This window comes from Nicotiana tomentosiformis, chromosome 3 (assembly GCF_000390325.3).
Source record: "Nicotiana tomentosiformis chromosome 3, ASM39032v3, whole genome shotgun sequence".
Taxonomy (NCBI): domain Eukaryota; kingdom Viridiplantae; phylum Streptophyta; class Magnoliopsida; order Solanales; family Solanaceae; genus Nicotiana; species Nicotiana tomentosiformis.
The window spans coordinates 92,049,959-92,070,797 of record NC_090814.1 but is presented as its reverse complement, the minus strand read 5'-3'; the positions used below and the strand labels follow the sequence as shown (position 1 = coordinate 92,070,797).

The 20,839-nt window shown below is 36.8% G+C and overlaps 2 protein-coding genes across 2 annotated transcripts; one reads left to right on the top strand and one right to left on the bottom strand.

Annotated features, from left to right (window-relative positions):
• The first annotated feature begins 8,565 nt into the window (after positions 1–8,565).
• LOC104089545 (acyl-CoA-binding domain-containing protein 1) lies at positions 8,566–14,381 on the top strand. Its single transcript, XM_009594473.4, has 6 exons — positions 8,566–9,286; positions 11,068–11,173; positions 11,309–11,415; positions 12,416–12,507; positions 12,853–12,950; positions 13,900–14,381. Exons 1-6 carry the CDS (start codon positions 8,628–8,630, stop codon positions 14,074–14,076), a joined length of 1,239 nt encoding a protein of 412 aa, XP_009592768.2. The 5' UTR covers positions 8,566–8,627; the 3' UTR covers positions 14,077–14,381.
• Positions 14,382–15,474: 1,093 nt separating this feature from the next.
• LOC104089546 (luminal-binding protein 5) lies at positions 15,475–19,327 on the bottom strand. The gene is made up of 8 exons (XM_009594474.4): positions 19,095–19,327; positions 18,065–18,332; positions 17,759–17,973; positions 17,412–17,654; positions 16,712–17,191; positions 16,468–16,622; positions 16,295–16,377; positions 15,475–16,193 (listed from the first exon to the last, which is right to left on the bottom strand). Exons 1-8 carry the CDS (start codon positions 19,150–19,152, stop codon positions 15,689–15,691), a joined length of 2,007 nt encoding a protein of 668 aa, XP_009592769.1. The 5' UTR covers positions 19,153–19,327; the 3' UTR covers positions 15,475–15,688.
• Positions 19,328–20,839: the final 1,512 nt, after the last annotated feature.

Below are 20,839 nucleotides of genomic sequence, written 5' to 3'. Positions count from 1 at the left end.
AAGGGGCATTTTTTAAACCAAAAGGCATAACATTCCATTCATATTGCCCAAATGGAACATTAAAAGCAGTTCTATAAGTATGCTCTTTAAATATTTGAATCTGCCAATAACCAGATTTTAAATCAAATTTTGAAAATATATTGGCGTCATATAATCTAGACAATAAATCTCTTTTATTAGGAATAGGATACCTAACCCATTTCAAATATTTATTCAAGGGCTGTATATATACATCTTAAGATATACTATATATACATAGTATACTAGATATATATAGTAGATATACATGTATATATAGTATATCTTAAGATGTATATATAGTATATAAATCGAATATAGCTTATATATAGTAAGATGTATATATATTATAGTATAGTATAGTATACATATAAGCTTATATTTATACTACACTATAGTCTATACTATATATACATCTCATAAGATATATAAACTATATTCGATATACTATATATACATCTTAAGATATACTATATATACTATACTATATATACATCTTAAGATATACTATATAAACTATACTATATATACATCTTAAGATATACTACATATACATCTTAAGATATACTATATATACATAGTATACTAGATATATATAGTAGATATACATGTATATAGTATATCTTAAGATGTATATATAGTATATAAATCGAATATAGCTTATATATAGTAAGATGTATATATATTATAGTATAGTATAGTATACATATAAGCTTATATTTATACTATACTATAGTCTATACTATATATACATCTCATAAGATATATAAACTATATTCGATATACTATATATACATCTTAAGATATACTATATATACTATACTGTATATACATCTTAAGATATACTATATATACTATACTATATATACATCTTAAGATATACTTAAGCTTATATTTATACTATACTATAGATACATCTTAAGATGTATATATAGTATATCTTAAGATGTATATATATTATAGTATAGTATAGTATACATATAAGCTTATATTTTTACTATACTATAGTCTATACTATATATACATCTCATAAGATATATAAACTATATTCGATATACTATATATATATATCTTAAGATATACTATATATACTATACTATATATACATCTTAAGATATACTATATATACTATACTAGATATACATCTTAAGATATACTATATATACATCTTAAGTTATACTATATATATATAGTACTAGATATATATATAGTAGATATATATGTATATATAATATATCTTAAGATGTATATATAGTATATAAATCGAATATAGCTTATATATAGTAAGATGTATATATATTATAGTATAGTATAGTATACATATAAGCTTATATTTATACTATACTATAGTCTATACTATATATACATCTCATAAGATATATAAACTATATTCGATATACTATATATACATCTTAAGATATACTATATATACTATACTATATATACATCTTAAGATATACTATATATACTATCTTAATATATACTATATATACTATACTATATATACATCTTAAGATATACTATATATACTATACTATATATAAATCTTAAGATATACTACATATACATCTTAAGATATACTATATATACATAGTATACTAGATATATATAGTAGATATACATGTATATATAGTATATCTTAAGATGTATATATAGTATATAAATCGAATATAGCTTATATATAGTAAGATGTATATATATTATAGTATAGTATAGTATACATATAAGCTTATATTTATACTATACTATAGTCTATACTATATATACATCTCATAATAAATATAAACTATATTCGATATACTATATATATATCTTAAGATATACTATATATAATATACTATATATACATCTTAAGATATACTATATATACTATACTATATATACATCTTAAGATATACTATATATACTATACTATATATACATCTTAAGATATACTATATATACATAGTATACCAGATATACTAGATATATATAGTAGATATACATGTATATATAGTATATTTTAAGATGTATATATAGTATATAAATCGAATATAGCTTATATATCTTTATTACTATTTTTTTATCTAACTTCTATATAAAAAAAAAATTAAAAAGAGAAAGTTTCTGTGTGGGCCCGTTTAAGCCCGTTTGGGCCCGGGGCCGGCCCACTAAACCGGGCCCGTTAGTTCGTGGTCCCGATCCCGAGCCGGTTCCCGCAGTAAGCCCGCGAAGCCCAGGACCGTTTAGGACCGGACCGCATAGGACCGGCCCACTTAGGACCGGGCCCGCGAAGCCCACTTAGGACCAGGCCCAGCCCACTTGCCACCCCTACCCTGGACCGAAGCCGCCTAAAATTTATCTAGACAATAGAAAACGACCTAAGGAACATTAGTCATCGACCCGACATGACCGTTCCTCATTTTGTGGCATTTGTGGGCCATAATACGAGAACTCGGTCTGATTTCTATATTTTTGTGCCCACGCCTTCCGCGTGGGCCCGTTCACCGGACTCGGACCGCCTAAAATTTATCCAGACAATAGAAAATGAACTAAGGAACATTGTTTACCAAACCGCCATGACAGTTCTTCATTTTATTGCATTTTTGGGTCATAATACGAGAATTCAGACCGATTCTCATATTGTCGTATGCTATAGCCCACGCCTTCCGCGTGGGCTCGGGCCCCCGGACCGCCTAAAATATATCCGGATAATAGCAAACGACCTAAGGAACATTGGTCACCGATCTGCCATGACTGTTCCTCATTGTTTGGCATTTTTGGGCCATAATACGAAAACGTAGCCTCATTACCATATTTTTGTGTGCTATAGCCCACGCCTTCCGCGGAGGCTCGATGTCCCAGACCCGGACCACCTAAAATTTATTCGGACAATAGAAAATGACCTAAGGAACATTGTTCACCGACCCGCCATGACAGTTCCTTATGTTTTGAATTTTTTGGGCCAAAATACGAGAACTCAGCCCGATTCCCATATACCTCGGGCCCCCTGACCTGGACCGCCTAAAAATTATTCGGATAATAGAAAACGACCTAAGGAACATTGGTCACCGACCCGCCATGACCGTTTCTCATTGTTTGAAATTTTTGGGCCATAAAATGAGAACTCAGTCTATTTCCCATATTTTCGTGTGCTATAACCCACGCCTTTCGCGTGGGCTCGATCCCCCAGACCCGGATCGCCTAAAATTTATCCGGACAACAGAACATAACCTAAGTAACATCGGTTAGTGACCCGCCATGACACTTCCTCATTTCTTGGCATTTTTGTGTCATAATACGAGAACTCAAACCGATTCCCATAGTTTTGTGTGCTATAGCCCACGCCGTCCTCGTGGGCTCGGGCCCTGGAGCCAGACTGCCTAAAATTTATCCGAACAATAGAAAACGACCTACGGAACATTGGTCATCGACCCGCCATGACCGTTCCTTATTTTGTGGCATTTTAGGGCCATAATACGAGAATTCGGTCCGATTTCGATATTTTCGTGTCCTATAGCCCATGCCTTCTGCGTGGGCCCCTGCCCCCGGACACAGACCGCTTAAAATTTATCCATACAATAGAAAATGACCTAAGGAACATTGTTCAGCGACCCTCCATGACAATTCCTCATTTTTGGTATTGTTGGGTCATAATACGAGAACTTAGACCGATTCCCATATTTTCGTGTGTTATAGCCCACGCCTTCCGCGTGGGCTGAGGATCCCGGACCCGGACCGCCTTAAATTTATCCCGACAATAGAAAATGACCTTAGGAACATTGTTCACCGACCCTCCATGACAGTTCCTCATTGTTTGGCATTTTTGGGTCATAATATGAGAACTCAGACCGATTCCCATATTTTCGTGTGCTATAGCCCACGCCTTTCGCGTGAGCTCGGGCCCCCGGACTCGGACTACCTAAAATGTATCCGGGTAATAAAAAACGGCCTAAGGAACATTGGTCATCGACCCGCCATGACCGTTCCTCATTTTATTGCATTTTTGGATCATAATACGAGAACTCTGCTCGATTCCCATATTTTCGTGTGTTATAGCCCACGCCTTCCGCGTGGGCTTGGTCCCCCGGACCAGGACTGCTTAAAATTTATTCGGATAATAGAAAATGACCTAAGGAATATTGGTTACCTACCCACCATGACCGTTTCTCACTGTTTGGAATTTTTGGGCCATAATATGAGAACTCGGCTTGATTCCCATATTTTCGTGTGCTATGGCCCACGCCTTCCGCGTGGGCTCGATTCCCCAGACCCGGACCGCCTAAAATTTATCCAAACAATAGAACATGACCTAAGTATTATCGGTCACTGACCCGCCATGACCGTTCCTTATTTATTGGCATTTTTGGGCCATAATACAAGAATTGGATCCGATTCCGATATTTTCGTGCCCTATAGCCCACGCCTTCCGCGTGGGCCCCTGCCCCGGGACCCGGACCGCCTAAACTTTATCCAGACAATAGGAAATGACCTAAGGAACATTGTTCACCGACCCGCCATGACAATTCCTCATTTTTTGATATTTTTGGGTCATAATACGAGAACTCGGACCGATTCTCATAGTTTCGTGTGTTATAACCCACGCCTTCCACGTGGGCTGGGGGCCCCAGACCCGGACCGCCTAAACTATATCCGGACAATAGAAAATGACCTAAGGAATATTGGTCATCGACTAGCCATGACCGTTCCTCATTTTGTTGTATTTTGGGCCATAATACAAGAACTCGTTCTAATTCTCATATTTTCGTGCCCTATAGCCCATGCCTTTCGCGTAGGTCCGTGCCCTCGGACCCGGACCGCCTAAAATTTGTCCAGACAATAGAAAAACCTAAGGAATATTGTTCACCAACCCGCCATGACAGTTTCTCATATTTTGGCATTTTTGGTTCATAATACGAGAACTCGGACCGATTCCCATATTTTCGTGTGCTATAGCTCACGCCTTCCGCATGGGCTCGGGCCCCCGGACCCGGACCGCCTAAAATGTATTTGGGTAATAGAAAACGACCTAAGGAACACTGTTCATCGACACTCCATGACCGTTCCTCATTGTTTGGCATTTTTGGGCCATAATACGAAAACTCGGCCTGATTCTTAAATTTTCATGTGCTATAACCCACACCTTCTGTGTGGGCTCGATCCCCCGGACCAGGACCACCTAAAGTTTATCCGAACAATAAAAAATAATCTAAGGAACATTTTTCACCGACCCGCCATGACAGTTCCTCATGTTTTGGCATTTTTGGGCCATAATACGAGAACTCGGCCTGATTCTCATATTTTCGTGTGCTATAACCCACACCTTCCGCGTGGGCTCGGCCCCCCGGATACGGACCACCTAAAATTTATCCGGATAATAGAAAATGACTTAAGGAACATTGGTCACCCACCCGCCATGACCGTTCCTCATTTTATGTCATTTTTGGGCCATAATACGAGAACTCGGACCTGTTCCCATATTTTCGTGTGCTATAGCCCATGCTTTTCGCGTGGGCTCGATCCCCCAGACCCGGACTGCCTAAAATTTATCCGGACAATAGAACATGACCTAAGTAACATCGGTCACTGACTCGCCATGACCGTTCCTCATTTTATGGCATTTTGGACCATAATACAAGGACTCGGCCCGACTCCCATATTTTGGTGTATTATAACCAAGGCGTGGGCTCGAGCCCCTGGACCCTGACCGCCTAAAATTTATCCAGACAATAGCAAACGACTTAAGGAACATTGGTCACCAAGCTGCAATGATCGTTCCTCATTGTTTGGCATTTTTGGACTATAATACGAGAACTCGGCATGGTTCCTATATTTTCGTGTGCTATAGCCCACATCTTTCGCCTGGGCACGGGCCCCCGGACAACCTAAAATATATCCGGCAATAGAAAATGACTTAAGGAACATTGGTCACCAAGCTGCAATGATCGTTCCTCAATTTTGTGGCATTTTTGGGCCATAATACGAGAACTCGGCCCGATTCCCATATTTTCGTGTGCTATATCCCACGCCTTCCACATGGTCCCGTTTTCCCGGACCCGGATCGCCTAAAATTTATTCAGACAATAAAAAACGATCTAAGGAACATTGTTCACCGACCCGCCATGACAGTTCCTCATTCTTTGGCATTTTTTGGCCATAATACGAGAACTCGGCCCGATTCCCATATTTTGGCATGGTCGGGCTCGATGCAAACGTCAGTGTATATCTAGTCATACCGTTGGAAAATCATGTCGTTTCTCACCACATTCTTTCCGAGAAACGAGGGGACTATCAGTATACGGTCAAAACCGGTTTCGACCTCCGTATGATTAGTCATGATTGGAACATAATGGACTGAAGGTCAACTTTATAATATCGAGATGAGATCTGAAGCTAGGTTACCGAGCTCAAATATCTGGGACCGATCAAATACCGAGCTCGAAGTCATTACCGAGCTCAAGTCCAAATCGAACTATGATGCGAAGCGGCGTTATCGAGCTTAAGAGCCAGAGACCGACCAATACCGAGCCCAAGTGAATACCGGGGCCCGAGTCAATATCGAGCTCAAGTCAATATCGAGCTCTAAATCTGGAGATCGACCGATACCAAGTCCGATCACGATCGAGCCAAGAGACAAAAGCCGTTACAGCCGCACTAAGGGAGAGAATCTCGGCGGGAATTAAGGAAAAACTAATTTATCATGGGTTCCCCACTATGTATTTTTAATTATATCCAAAGTAGGATCCCTCCACTATAAGAGGGATGTCTGTTATTTCTGTAAGACATGCAACTATTAAGGCATTCATACACTCTCAAACTCATATACTATTGATATTCACAGTGAAATACAGTAGAGATTATCCTCTTGTGAGCTTCATACATTGATTCATCTTGCTTGTTCATAAAATCGCTTTCTATTCAATTTGGTTTGTATTTCATTCTTTACAGTCAATATTCGATATATTTCTACTTACTTTTACGATTTGTGCCAAGTTATACAACGTATCTTTAGAACTACATACAAATTCAACTCTATCCGTTTTTCGGGTAAACAGAGATATAATAAAGAAAAAATGCATGTTTGTTCCCTGGGTTAAGTGTAAAGATCAAGTTTAATCATCCTTATATTTGACTTAACATATGTAACTGTCAATTATATCATATTTGTTGCTGCACAACAAATTACAAATTACAAATTACAATAACAAACGCTAATTATGGAGAGAACGAAATTGACAAACTACATAGGCTAGTTCAGAATCTTAGGCAATGTTTTATGTTCTAACATTGGTTTTGTATGATTTGTCCCCTTGAATCTCCAAGCTCCCGCATAAGTCTTAAACGCCTCGTAGAAAAAACAATCCCATTTGCAATTCTCACTAATTTCAGAGATTGCCGTGTTTAAACAAGGTGAGTAGTGGGGTTGTAACTTTGCTAATTTCACTATATATATATATATATATATATATATATATATAGTATGCATAATATATTAAATCTAGACATTTTGGAAAGGCTGCTGTCGATCTGAGTGGTCATTTTACTATCTTGAGTGGGCTTTGGACATAAAGAATTATGAAATTCCGAAAAACATAATTTTTTTTCAAAGTAAAAATAATATTTGAAATTGAGAGTTGTGTTTGGACATGAATACAATTTGAAGCTATTTTGAATTTTTTTGAGTGATTTAAAGGTAAAAATTTTCAAAAATAACTTTTTGAAAATTTTAAAATTTTCGAATTTTAACATCATATGAAATTTAAAATTTTCACGGCAAAACACTTATTCCGAAAAAAAGCTAAAAAATTTAGAAAACAAAGTGAATTTTTTTTATAGCCAAACGGGCCTAGATCCTTTTAGACATTTTGGAAGGGCTTCTGTCGAATAGCTCATGCTCAGCTGGCAGGCTCGTGTACTACATTTGCATTCTAGCTAAGTGCTCATAGCCTTTACAGTGTACGAGCTGAATTGAATCGTGGTTTTCCTATACTAACAGAAACCAAAATAATACAATTTCCTATATTACAAGTCCAAAATATCATGATTAACTATTGGAGGCTTTAATACAATATAGTTATTGCGAGCTTTAGGATTATATCTTTTGTTTTCCCATTTAAATATCAAAATTACAGGTAACTTATGAGTAAGTAATTGTTTGTTATTCTCACATTTTTTTTAAAAAAAAGAGAAAGACAAAGAGGTTAAAATAATAAATTGTAGAAAAAAGCGACTTAATTAATGCTCCAGCACCAATATTCTTCAAGTTTTACAATATACTCTTCATTTAAGACATTTAAAATATCTGACAACACTAATTAGACTTCCAAACTAACGATACTTGATACTTTCGTCCTTCTTCAATAAAAATATCAATACTTATGTAAATCGAAATAGTATATACTTAAGTTGACTGAGTCTCTTTGAAATTACGTTCTTGCCTCTCGTCTAACTCGAGTAGTCCACTTTCGCAGTTAAAATAGAGCGCTTCAAGAAGTAAGATTATATAGCTAGAGGTATGTTACTAGCAGATATTTAAACTTTGATTCAGCCGATAAAACCAAAGGGGACAATTTTGCAACAGTTGTTTTAATGGGCACATAAAGGAGAAACATAATTTAACGAGTGTATATATGAATCCCGATTTGAGATTCGTCTCGCATGCTCTGTCCGTATATATAACGACCCCGATAACAACAACTGCCAACAATTTCATTTTCGAGCCCTCAATCTCCACTATCCCTTCCTTCCTTTTTCTTCTTTCGCTCTCTCTTAATGCTATATTTCTCCTAATACTAATATTTTCCTACGATCTAGGGTTTTGTATTCTTCTCCAACTAATCATGGCCGATTGGCAGCAGTATCTACAGTCGGTGATCTTCGGCGTTATTTTCTCTTTCCTCCTCGCCAAGCTTTTCTCTATCATCTTCGCTTTTCGCGACGAGAATCTTCGTATCACGCGTGGCGATTCCTACGAAGTCGAACCGAACATTCAATCGGAGGATACTACTACTGAGCCGCTAATTCAGAGGAACGACGGCGGTTTAAACGGGAGCTCGGTGAGTAGCGGCGGCATAGAAAGCGACGATGATTGGGAAGGTGTAGAGAGTACTGAGTTGGATGAGGCGTTTAGTGCCGCGACGGCTTTCGTGGCTGCTACGGCAGCTGATCGCTCGCAAAAGGTATCAAATGAGGTGCAATTGCAGCTCTATGGGCTTTATAAGATTGCGACTGAGGGACCTTGCACTGCTCCACAGCCATCCGCTCTCAAAATGACTGCCCGTGCCAAGTGGTAATGCTCTGGAAATCTCCGCCTATAATCCTTTTTGCTGTTTTGATGTTAAATACTATAAGACGTTTAGTATTGTCTAAAATCAGCTAGTCTTTTGCTTTATCTTTTGAATGTAGAAGTTCTTTATGACTGTTATATCTGCGTAGATAGTGTGATACATTTGATGATAAATCTGATACTCTGCTTTAGATATAGACATTGTTTTCGAAAGTCATCACTTGGTGCTTAAAGCATGTGTAGCGAGGGGTTATAGCTTCATGGGTGAAGCCATGTTCTTCAACAATGACCTGCAACTGAACAAGAAGTTGGTTGATTCTTTGAATCTCGTCTTTGAGGAGTTGGACTAATGTCTGCCTCTTTATATATTGATACTGAAATTAGTTATTTTAATTGCAACTTGATATATATAGTACTAAATTCATCGGTATCTTTCAACTTTCCGTAAATTGCGCGTTTCATTTCAAAGAAGCGTGCTCTTGACTTCTCGCTTTTCGCCTCAAGCCTCATGGCCTTGTCGCTTTTTTGCGGTTTTCGCTTTTAAAAACGTTGACTCTATCATGTTACATATTCTTGTTAGGTTAATGAAGGGAAAATAGCTCAAATAGTAAACTCCTGTGATACATGTGATTAGCAAATTAAGTAGTTTGAGTTTCTTAAACAGAATTACAACTTGATAGGAGTACTAAGACTAGATGCTGATGCTTAGTTATCAGTGCAAGAGTATACTCTTAGAAGTTGCTAAAGTAACTTAAAGTATAGTGAACCATATTGTGCTACGGCTTATTAGGGTAAGCAATTGAAGGCTATTGTCTCCTTGTTGGAATATTGAATGAGATATCAAAGTTTATGAAATTGATGTACACAAATTTACTGCTAGCTATGATAGACAATAGGATGATAATAAGGGGTGAGGGAAGTGGAAGTTCCCGAGGACTTCTCTGAATGTATTACTTTGCTTGAAAACAAATTGTTCGGATTGCATTGACAGTGTTGTTTTGAATAAAGTTGTGTGTGGCATCTTTCATGACATAATCCCGCTTCAAGGATATGTAAGACTTTTTTAACTGTACTGGCTTTTATATAATAATTCATAAGGTGGCTAGAGATGGATGTCTCAGGGATAAGATGTCACCTAAAATGATCAATTCAGCACAAAGGTTCTATAGCATCAACCTCCCTTTCCCCTTAGATACTTAGTCTTAAGCACATCTAGTAAATACAAACACACTAATCTAATGTGATTAGGGGAAGATCTGAAGTGACGTTTTAAATGAAGTTTCTAATAGAGGTTACCTGGTGGAAGAACCTTCATCATCGACTGTGACAAAGGAAGCTTGATCAAAAATGATTTTAGAGAGAACTTCAGATTAGCTTCCTCCAACTTCAAACCACAGGACTGGTTCACATTTATCTTGAAAACAAATCTCTCAAGAGGTACGTTGTTGCTATCAGAAAAAATCACAGCCACTCTCTCAACCAATCCCTGTGTAGAAAAGCATGATTACTTCTGCACAACGAAGACGGCACAAGAAAAATAGCTTATAGACTAAACTCTCATTTCCCTTGTAAAAGCAATAAGATTTTTCCAACTAGCAAGATCAAAGAATTGTTATAAGTTCAAACCGTATAGCTCATCACTTCAAAATGAATGCTCTATATCCTTTTAATTTGTTTCCTAAGTGTCTTACTGTAGATAAAATGTTTTCTAAGTTATTAATAGTATATTTTGGTTGGTCTTTCTTGCATGACTGATGATAAGGTTTACTTTGATCATGTATTAGGCAAGCATGGCAGAAATTGGGTGCCATGCCTCCTGAAGAAGCCATGGAGAAGTATCTTGATATCGTGACTGAGTTATATCCTTCCTGGCTTTCTGGATCTGAAACTGTAAGAGACACATCTTTGTTTTTAATAGCAATCGATCATGTCTTTGTTTTCCTGGACTAAATGAATGTTCTACTTCTTTTTCTTCTCCTCGCTGTCTTCTTATTGCTGTTTGGTCTTCTCAACATGCTCGAATAGAAAAAGAAGGACGAAGAAAGTAGTGTTGCACGTAATGCAGATTCTAGAGGGCCAATGGGACCTGTTTTCAGTACCTTCATCGATGAGGAGGAATCCGGAAACGAGTTGTAAGGTTCTTTAACTTGTGTGAACCCAAACTTTTGCAGCCTATGTTTTTTTTTTCTTTAAAATGTTACTTGTATAACAATTTAAATGTGCCCCTTTCGCGGAAATCATGCACTCAGTCCCAAAAAATTATCCCTTGTTATTTCAACCCATCCCATTTAAGCGTTGCACTTTTTTTAAAGGAAAAGTTCTGATACATGTTATATAACTCTAAAACTTTTGTAGGACCAAAGTTTACTATTTTAAATACATTGAACTCACACTTTCTCCTAACAAAGACTAAGGAATTCATATTCTTCTAGTAAGTGTGGAAAAAATTAGAAATTATACGTTAGTATAAGTATGTCATGGTTCTGTTCCTTTTTTATGTCCTACCCCTCCCCTTAATAGCTAAACCTATAATTGCTGTAAATGTCGAAGGAAAATCTTCCAGACTCTGGTTTAATCAATCAAACTTTATTGTGAGTTCTAAGCCTGAAGACCTTTTACTATTTGGCTTGGTAGTTTAAACTTTAACCGACACATTGTTCTTTTGGCCTTTTGTAAAATGTGGGCTGGATACTGTGTGGTTCTTTTATTTGTTGTCGTCGTTCATTCTATTTGTGAAGGACGGTCTCTGCAACAACTGCTATGTAGTCTATAACTAGTTTATCTTGGCATCAAAAAGCAGAAATATTCTTTGGAATTTCAACTCTGTGGTTCTGGCGAGTTTATAGAGGTTATTTTGTATTATAGTTTCATTCTTATTTTATTTTTCCTACACTAGAGGCAATGGTGCTAACAATAAGCAGCATCTAATCTGTCTGTCTTAACAAGTCTTAGATGAGGTTCCTTATTTAACTACGCTTTTCTTGTTTATCTGAGGGATGAACTTTTGAACAAGCTGTACTTTGTTGGTCATTTTCAAGTTGTGTAACTTTCTCTCATTCTTTTGTCTTTTATCTATATGTGTCTATTTTATAATAATTATAATGCTTCACATACCCTCTATTCTCTTTGCAGAAAATTGGATGCAATTCATGCCTTTGCCAGAGAAGGGGACGAGGAGAACTTGCTTAAGTGCATTGAGAGTGGTGTTCCTGTGAATGTGAAAGGTTGGTTCTCAATGTGATAAATCAATTCTTGTGAAGTTTAGTTGTGGTGTTTTAGTGTTGATATGTTTGATTCACTGGTATTTGCTTTGCTTATGGTTTTTAATTAATAATCAACTCCCGAGGATGGGTCAATTTTCATTGAACTAAGATGATTCTTGATGATTCTCTTGCGTTCATACCAAGAAGAAAAATAATCGGGTGGAGAACTGAGAGAATGTTTAGAGTGGTCGAGTGTGACGACCCTGGAGCTTCTTGAATGATGTCTACCTGGAACTTGTAGTGCAGCTTTTGCTTTCTTTTGTTTATTTGATGTTGACTGAAAGTTGTTTCTTGACATGATTCCAGACAGTGAGGGTCGTGCCCCCTTGCACTGGGCTGTAGATCGTGGTCATCTCAGCATCACTAAATTGCTTTTAAGCAGGAATGCCGATGTAAACGCCAAGGTACATATAATTTTGCGTTGTGACAACCCCTGATCTTGTTTCGGTTCTGTGGTTAGTTATAATTATACTTTCTCGGGCTTGTATTTTATTGCATGATTTTTTCATTTGAAAGTCTTAAGAGCAATAACCTTACTTGATGAAGCTGTAGTTTTCTTGTATATTCATCCCCTCTCTCTCTCTCTCTCTCTTTCTCTCTCTCTCTCTCTCTCTCTCTCTCTCTCTCTCTCTTCCCTCACTCTTCAATATAGTGTTTTTGAGAATTTATCATTATGTCGGGACTAAAAGAGAGGCAAAGAACAACATAGATGCTAAACCTAGTGAGTTTTAAAATTGCATTATGTGATCATGTAATCACAAAGGAAGATGAGGCCAACAGATTCAATAAATAAATAAATAAAAAAGGCAAGATGAGACCAAAAGTGTGCTAAAATACACTCAAATACTTGTTATGCAGAAGGTTTAATCAAAACCCTTATATCAAGCAAACTTAAGTGTGGCCTATGTGTTAAAGGAAACCTAATGTACTCAAAATGCAAGTGGCACATGAGACATTAATTCTACCTGAAAGAGCTAATGTCACTCAAAACACAAGTGCAGTACAAGAAACACGAATATTCACCTGAAACCCTAAAATCACTCAAAACATAATTAAAACGGGTTTAAATGCTATAATTCTTAGCCATGGAAACCGTCAGAGAGAGCTAACGCAAGGTGGTCTTGGTCTGAAGCTTGCTTCCTCAAAGGTTCTGTATCTTGGGGAAATATAAGGCTAGAGCTTATGAGGCTGCAATTCTTTTAGTTGAAGGTTGGACTCTGGAGTTTGTCGAACTTGGTTTTAAGCATTGGGCCTCGTAATTCTTCCATAGTTTCCAATGTCTGTGGGTGCTTCTGGTTTTCATGCTTGTGATATATGCTGAATTGCAAATTCTTGTTATTTTGATCATTGAAGGATCTAGAGGGCCAGACAGCACTTCATTATGCTGCTGTTTGTGAAAGGGAAGATATTGCTGAGTTTCTCGTAAAGCATGGTGCTAATGTGGAGATTAAGGATAATGATGGTGACTGCCCTCGAGATGTCTGCGAGTTGCACTGGCCTTGGTTGCAGCAGGCCACTACCCACAACTAACGTACACCATATCTTGTTCTTTTTCTCCTTTTGCTGATCGATCATGTTACTGGTGTAGATGCTTATGTACCTATTTTTCATCCTAAGTGAAGGGATTTTCTCTTCTAGATTTTAATACTATCTTTTGAGCTTCTGCGATGGCATGGAGCAAAGATATTGCCACTTCAAGAAAGGAGTCACCAGACGTACAAGGGATTCATTGTTTTGCTTTTTAGGTTACTATATTGGTTGCTTACCCTTCTGAATGTTGGGGTAACATTGTTTCTAATTGGAAAGTGAAAGCTAAAATATTATCAATTTTATTATCTGGTTGGTGTAAAATACTTGTTAGACGTGCTAACTCACGATTACAACTCCAGCGCTTTGTCAATTCATCATGTGCAGATGATTGAATATCTAACGCGGCTATGAAAATGAGCACATTTGAGTCAATTAGCCATTGTTCTGACTTAAACGTGAACATTGGCATCTGACATTTTCTTAGGTAGTTAAAATATACCAAATTGAAACTCTGGTCCCAGACGGAAGTAGCGATCCTCCATGGGGGTTCAACTTGAGTAAGCTTTACCTTTATTTTATTTACTAAGGGATCGTTTGGTAGGATGCATTAGGTAAAATAATGCATGCATTAGCTTTGTGTATTAGTAATTCTTTGTTTGGTACACTTTTTAAACATGCATTAGTTATACACCCTATTTGATATTATTCTATGCATAAGAAACTATGGTATTAACAATGCAATGAGTTTTAATGCATGCATTAACTTAGTTAAAGATAAAATTGTCCTTCAAAATTTATGCTTGATTAAAATATGTTATTATATTAATGCAAGTTTGAAATAATCTAAGAAAATGAGAAATAAAATTATATCCCTAGTAAATAAATAAATACTTAGCATGTTTTATTTTTTATAAATAAATATTAAGTTATATACTACAATATAGGTAGACAAATCAAATAATTTTTTTAAGCCTTTTTCATATAAAAACATTCCACAACATATGTTTCTTTTAAGAAGATAACGCTGGTTATGAGGGTATTTTTGTAAACAAATAATTTTTTAAAAAATTATACAATGCTTTAATAATCAAACCGAACAATAAATAAAAAATATATTATATGCAAGCATAACTAATATCAACATTACTAATATATCATATTCATCATTATTCTTATACACTCTTACCAAACTACCCGTAAGTGTATTTAATAAGTTAAACTCCTATGCTTGCCAATACCCGATATGTTACGTTGTCCTTTTATCATCACTTCCCCTTAGAATGCTAGGGAGGTAAGCTTTCTCAAAGGCTTAACATTGGAAAATTAAAATAATGACCATTAAAATCAAACACAGTACTTGGCTGCAGAAATTCAAAATCAAGTCACCTCACACCAGAATGAATACCAGAAATCTGAACTCTGAATTGATTTAAGTCTCTATACAGGTGTACGAAAAAATGAACAAGAGGCAAGAGACCAGAGCGACATTACGTCCTTTACCCACGGTTTCTTCCGAGTTGTTCTACGTTCCACCCTCCATATGGTGAAATTACATAAGAAATAATTAGAAGTGTATCTATTTGACAACAGAAAACTATAACCTACAAATCTATTACAGCTCGTCATGTGAATCATCATCCTCGGCGGATTCCTCGCTGGCACCTCCTGGGGCTCCACCAGATCTCTGATACACAGCCGTGATAATTGGGTTGCACACAGCCTCCACTTCTTTCAGTTTTTCGTCATAATCCTCCTTCTCAGCACTCTGGTTGTCGTCCAACCATTCAAGTGCTTCTTTTGTGGCGGTTTCAATCTTCTCCTTCTCGTCAGACTCTAACTTGTCTGCAAGTTTGTCCTTGTCATTGATTTGGTTCCTCATGTTGTATACGTAAGTCTCCAGGCTGTTTCGGGCATCAATTCTTTCTTTCACCTTCTTGTCCTCCTCAGCAAACTCCTCGGCCTCCTTGACCATACGTTCAATTTCTTCTTGACTCAAGCGACCCTTGTCATTGGTAATGGTGATCTTCTCTGATTTTCCAGAGGCTTTATCTTCAGCTTTCACATTCAGGATGCCGTTGGCATCAACCTCAAATGTAACTTCAATTTGAGGAGTTCCTCTATAGAAGCAAAAAAAAAAAAAAAAAAAAAAGAAATTATAGTCAAAGAAGGCAAAAGCAACTCATGAAATATTCTTATCGAAAGCAGTTGGATCAAGTACCTAGGAGCTGGAGGTATTCCAGTTAAGTCAAATTTCCCAAGTAGCCTGCAGTCCTTTGTGAGACTGCGTTCACCTTCAAAGACCTGTAGGCGAGAATTTTCAAGTCAGAAGAGCCATAAATAATACTTAGCACAACACATTCAGCTAATTAGGAAAATAGTCTGAAGTATTACCGAAATTGTGACCGTAGTCTGCTGATCCTGGTAAGTGGTGAAGACTTGAGATTTCTTAGTAGGAATAACAGTGTTTCTTGGGATCAACTTTGTCATCACTCCTCCAACCGTTTCAATACCAAGAGTCAATGGAGCAACATCCAGGAGAAGAATATCTGGTTAAAATTAAAAAGACAGTTAATTTTTCTGCCTTAGAAAACTCTCCAGTATCAAATGGCTGAAAGAAGACTGGAAGAAGCAGTACCTTTGGTTTCATCACCTCCCTCTCCACTCAAGATTCCTCCTTGTACAGCTGCACCATAAGCAACTGCTTCGTCAGGGTTGACACCCTTGTTGGGCTCCTTGCCATCAAAATAATCTTTCAAAAGCTGTTGAACTTTAGGAATCCTGGTACTTCCACCAACCAATACAATTTCATCAATCTGGTTCTTTTCTAGCCCAGCATCCTCCATAGCCTTCTTAACAGGACCCATTGTCTTCCTGAACAAATCGTTGTTCAGCTCCTCAAAACGAGCCCGAGTAAGGGGTTCAGAGAAATCTACACCTTCGAAGAGAGATTCTATCTCAACCCTGACTTGATGCTGACTGCTCAGTGCTCTCTTGGCACGCTCAGCTTCTCTCCTGAGCTTTCCCAAAGCCCTGTTATCCTTGCTGATGTCCTTTCCATGCTTCTTCTTTATCAATTTAATGAAGTACTCCATAATCCTCTGGTCAAAATCCTCTCCTGCAAGAAACAATAGATAATTGATGTAACTTGTGAACGAGACTGATCAGAAGATGAAAGTTATTTAAATCTTTTCAAGACCTTTAAATTCATCGGCTGGCATTTATAGTTTTCAAACTAATTTGTTAGTAGAAGAAAAGAATATAGCATTATTTCCTAAAAGATACAGAATGCGGAGGGAAGGGGGAATGTACAAAGGAATTAATCAATAGGTTATTACCTCCTAGATGAGTGTCTCCATTTGTGGCAAGAACCTCAAAAACACCATTGTCAATAGTGAGGATACTAACATCAAATGTACCACCACCAAGGTCAAAGACCAGGATGTTCTTTTCACCACCTTTCTTATCTAATCCATAGGCAATGGCAGCGGCAGTTGGTTCGTTAATGATTCTTGCCACGTTCAAACCAGCAATAACACCTGCATCCTTAGTGGCCTGCCTCTGGGCATCATTGAAGTATGCTACAGATACAAAAAAAGATAGACATAATAAGCTCAGCAATTGTATGACACCAAAATTTGGAACAACATACAAACTATCTGAAATAGGAAACTTTTGAAGATACCTGGAACTGTGACAACTGCATCCTTGATTTTCTTTCCAAGGTAAGCTTCTGCTGTTTCTTTCATCTTGGTCAGAATCATAGCACTGATCTCCTCAGGACTGAAGACCTTAGTCTCCCCATCTTTGATCTTAACTTGGATATATGGTTTCCCATCCTTGTTAACAATCTCATATGGAACAAGTTTCCTGTCCCTTTGTACTTCTTTGTCCTCAAACCTATCAACAGAGATAAGTCAAGAGTCATTATCAAAACTATCTCAAGCAGACTTCCACACGAAATAAAATACTAAAGAACACAATGCCTTACTTTCTCCCGATAAGTCTCTTGACGTCAAAGATGGTCCTCTCAGGATTAACAGCAGCCTGGTTTTTAGCTGCTTCACCAATCAGCCTTTCACCGTCAGTGAAGGCTACCCATGAAGGGGTGATACGATTACCTTGGTCATTTGCTATAATTTCAACATGTCCATTCTTGTAAACACCAACACATGAGTAAGTTGTTCCAAGATCTATACCAATAACTGTTCCTAACTTGGTAGCTTCTTCTTTAGCTATAGAAAATGCGAACAAGCTCCCTGTTGACGACAATCCCAAAACAACAAGATTAGTGCATTGTAAATGAGTATACAATTATTCCTTTTTGAATTGGCGAAACTATCAGGAAAAGCAAAAGAATTTGCAGAGATCAAACAACTTCATGGACATTGCTGGGACCAGAAATCCATGTACAATTATCACTTGTTTAACTAGTTCAACAAATTTTATTCTTCACCTAGTTGCTACATCCTCTACTCTTTGTATCTCTAACGCAGTATTGTTAGTATTACGATATAGAAGCACATGTTGATATGAAAATGGAGCTAAAGAACTCAGAATGATCAAATATATTAGTACTGATTCAGGATTTACCATTACTTATTAATTGTTCAAGTATATCCCTGCTATTTACACAATAACAATTTAAACGAATAACTCCGTGGCACTACTACAAGCGTTTAACAAGTTATAATCGCCAAAAAAGTGGAAGAGAACCAGAACCGAAAATTGAAAATCTCTTAAATCTGGATGGCTTTATAGGAACAAATATAAATAAATAACTAAACAGTAAGCAGATCTGAGAACCGAAGTATAATCATATCAAAACTAACTACCTCTAACACATGGAGAAGTAAATCAGCAATAATGTTGTGTCAATCGGTTCAATTCTCCTCATTTCATAATCGCTCAAAACCATGTTAAACACAGCAATTCTTTTCATAGCTAGCTCAAATTTAAAATTTTAAACTTTAAACTGAACATTCTATTAAAAAAAGAAAGAAAGGAAAAGAGATGCTTACCGAAGAGTAAGATTGCGAAAACGATCAAAGATGCGCGTCTTTTCCACGCACCAGCCATAGCTCGTAGATCCAGAACACGGACTCCTCTTTCTACAAAACACTGCCTATGAACAATGTCTTCGTCGTTGAATCGTTTCTCTTCTACTTTCGCTGATCAAAGAGACAGACAGTTTTGGATTTTCAGGTTCAGAAATTGAAGGCCCGCTATATATAGCTGCGAGTCTCTGTCTTCTGCAACCTTCTTTTGGGGAATTAGTAGACCTTTTGAATTGACGAACGTGTCATGTATGATGACGTGGACCAATCATATCTAAGAAACGTGGGTGTAGTAGCCAATGAGTTGCTGCCATTTCATCATGCACGTACTTGGAGCTGATTGTTTTCATGCACGTCATATTTGATGACGTGGGCCAATTAGAATTGAGAAACATAATGTAAGAGCCAATCAGATTCATTTTAGAGTTGGGTAAATGTGAACCGTTCGCTTGGTATATCGAACGGGTGATGATTGATGATATGAGAGGTGTATTTTGGCAGACGACTAAGGGCTTCACACGTAAAAACTTCCACGTGCTCAGAGATTACTAAAAGGTTCATGAAACCTTTCTTTCTGATTCATTCCAAGTGTTCAAAACCTTAGAAATAACTATTGTTTGGAGTCTTATTGTTAGGCGTAGTTATAATAGTTAATTATATTTTGTAGCTACTTAGATGTATATTGTTGTATTTAATTCGATTGTATATACGGTATTAAATTTGGATTTATTCGTTCTTATATATTTTATATTGTATTCAATTTTACTATATTGAATTCAGTTGTATTCAAACAATAAAAAATTTAAAAATAGGGTGTATACCGTTGTATTTAATTCAGCTGTGTACATTGTATTTAATTCGGCTATATTTATTCTTAAATATTTTACATTGTATTCAATTTCACTGTATTCAATCAGATTGTATTCAAACAACAAAAAATCACAAATACAGTGATATTCGACTGTGTTCAATTCACTGTATTTATTCGTATATGATTTTACATGTATTCAATTTACTGTATATTTGATTCGGCTGTATTCAAACAACAAAAATTCAAATACAGGGATCTGCCACAAAAGAATAACCTTCAAAATATATAAATACATACGAAAACACAAAAAAAAATAAACTGTATTTGTATTAAAAATATAGAATACACTCAAATTTGAGTGTAGTTATACAAAATACAATGTATTTGTATCATTGTATGTGATTCAATAGCAAAGAAGAGAGGAAATTTTGTCGGAGATGGCGTCTTCCGGCCAAGCAAAATACTGTATACATTATATTAAAACTAAAAATGAAGACGAACGATGAAGGAGAAGAAGCCATGAATTCCGGAGAAGAAGCGACGGATTCCGAAGATGGAGAACCCAAATACCAAAAATGGATTTTGAACGACAAAACCAGATGAAAAAAGGCTTTGTTTTGAGTAAGAATCTTAGTCAACGACGTTAGTGGGCCTCCGCCAGCGAACCAGATCTATGATTTCAGAAAGAGAATCATGAATTCCGACATTTTCGTTAGATCCAGATTTGGTGACGCATCCGATCTTCCTCCTCTATTGTTTTCACCACCGGTAATGGACCCATTGCGCCTCCAAACTCTGCGTGATTACGACTGCTTGGTTGGGCTCCGGTAGAGCTAGACGGCGACCAAAAAAGTATAGGGAAAAGAGGAAGAGGGTTGAGAGAAAAGAGAGAGAGAGA

Bases quoted from the DNA above. Each gene is read 5' to 3' on its own strand.
- LOC104089545 (XM_009594473.4), top strand. From the start codon at position 8,628: ATGAATCCCGATTTGAGATTCGTCTCGCATGCTCTGTCCGTATATATA. The intron at 9,287-11,067 runs GTAATGCTCTGG...ATCATGTATTAG, and splicing joins ATGACTGCCCGTGCCAAGTG to GCAAGCATGGCAGAAATTGG. The intron at 12,508-12,852 runs GTTGGTTCTCAA...ACATGATTCCAG, and splicing joins TGTTCCTGTGAATGTGAAAG to ACAGTGAGGGTCGTGCCCCC.
- LOC104089546 (XM_009594474.4), bottom strand. From the start codon at position 19,152: ATGGCTGGTGCGTGGAAAAGACGCGCATCTTTGATCGTTTTCGCAATC. The intron at 16,378-16,467 runs GTAATACTTCAG...TCTCGCCTACAG, and splicing joins AGACTACGGTCACAATTTCG to GTCTTTGAAGGTGAACGCAG. The intron at 16,194-16,294 runs GTACTTGATCCA...TTGCTTCTATAG, and splicing joins GGAATACCTCCAGCTCCTAG to AGGAACTCCTCAAATTGAAG.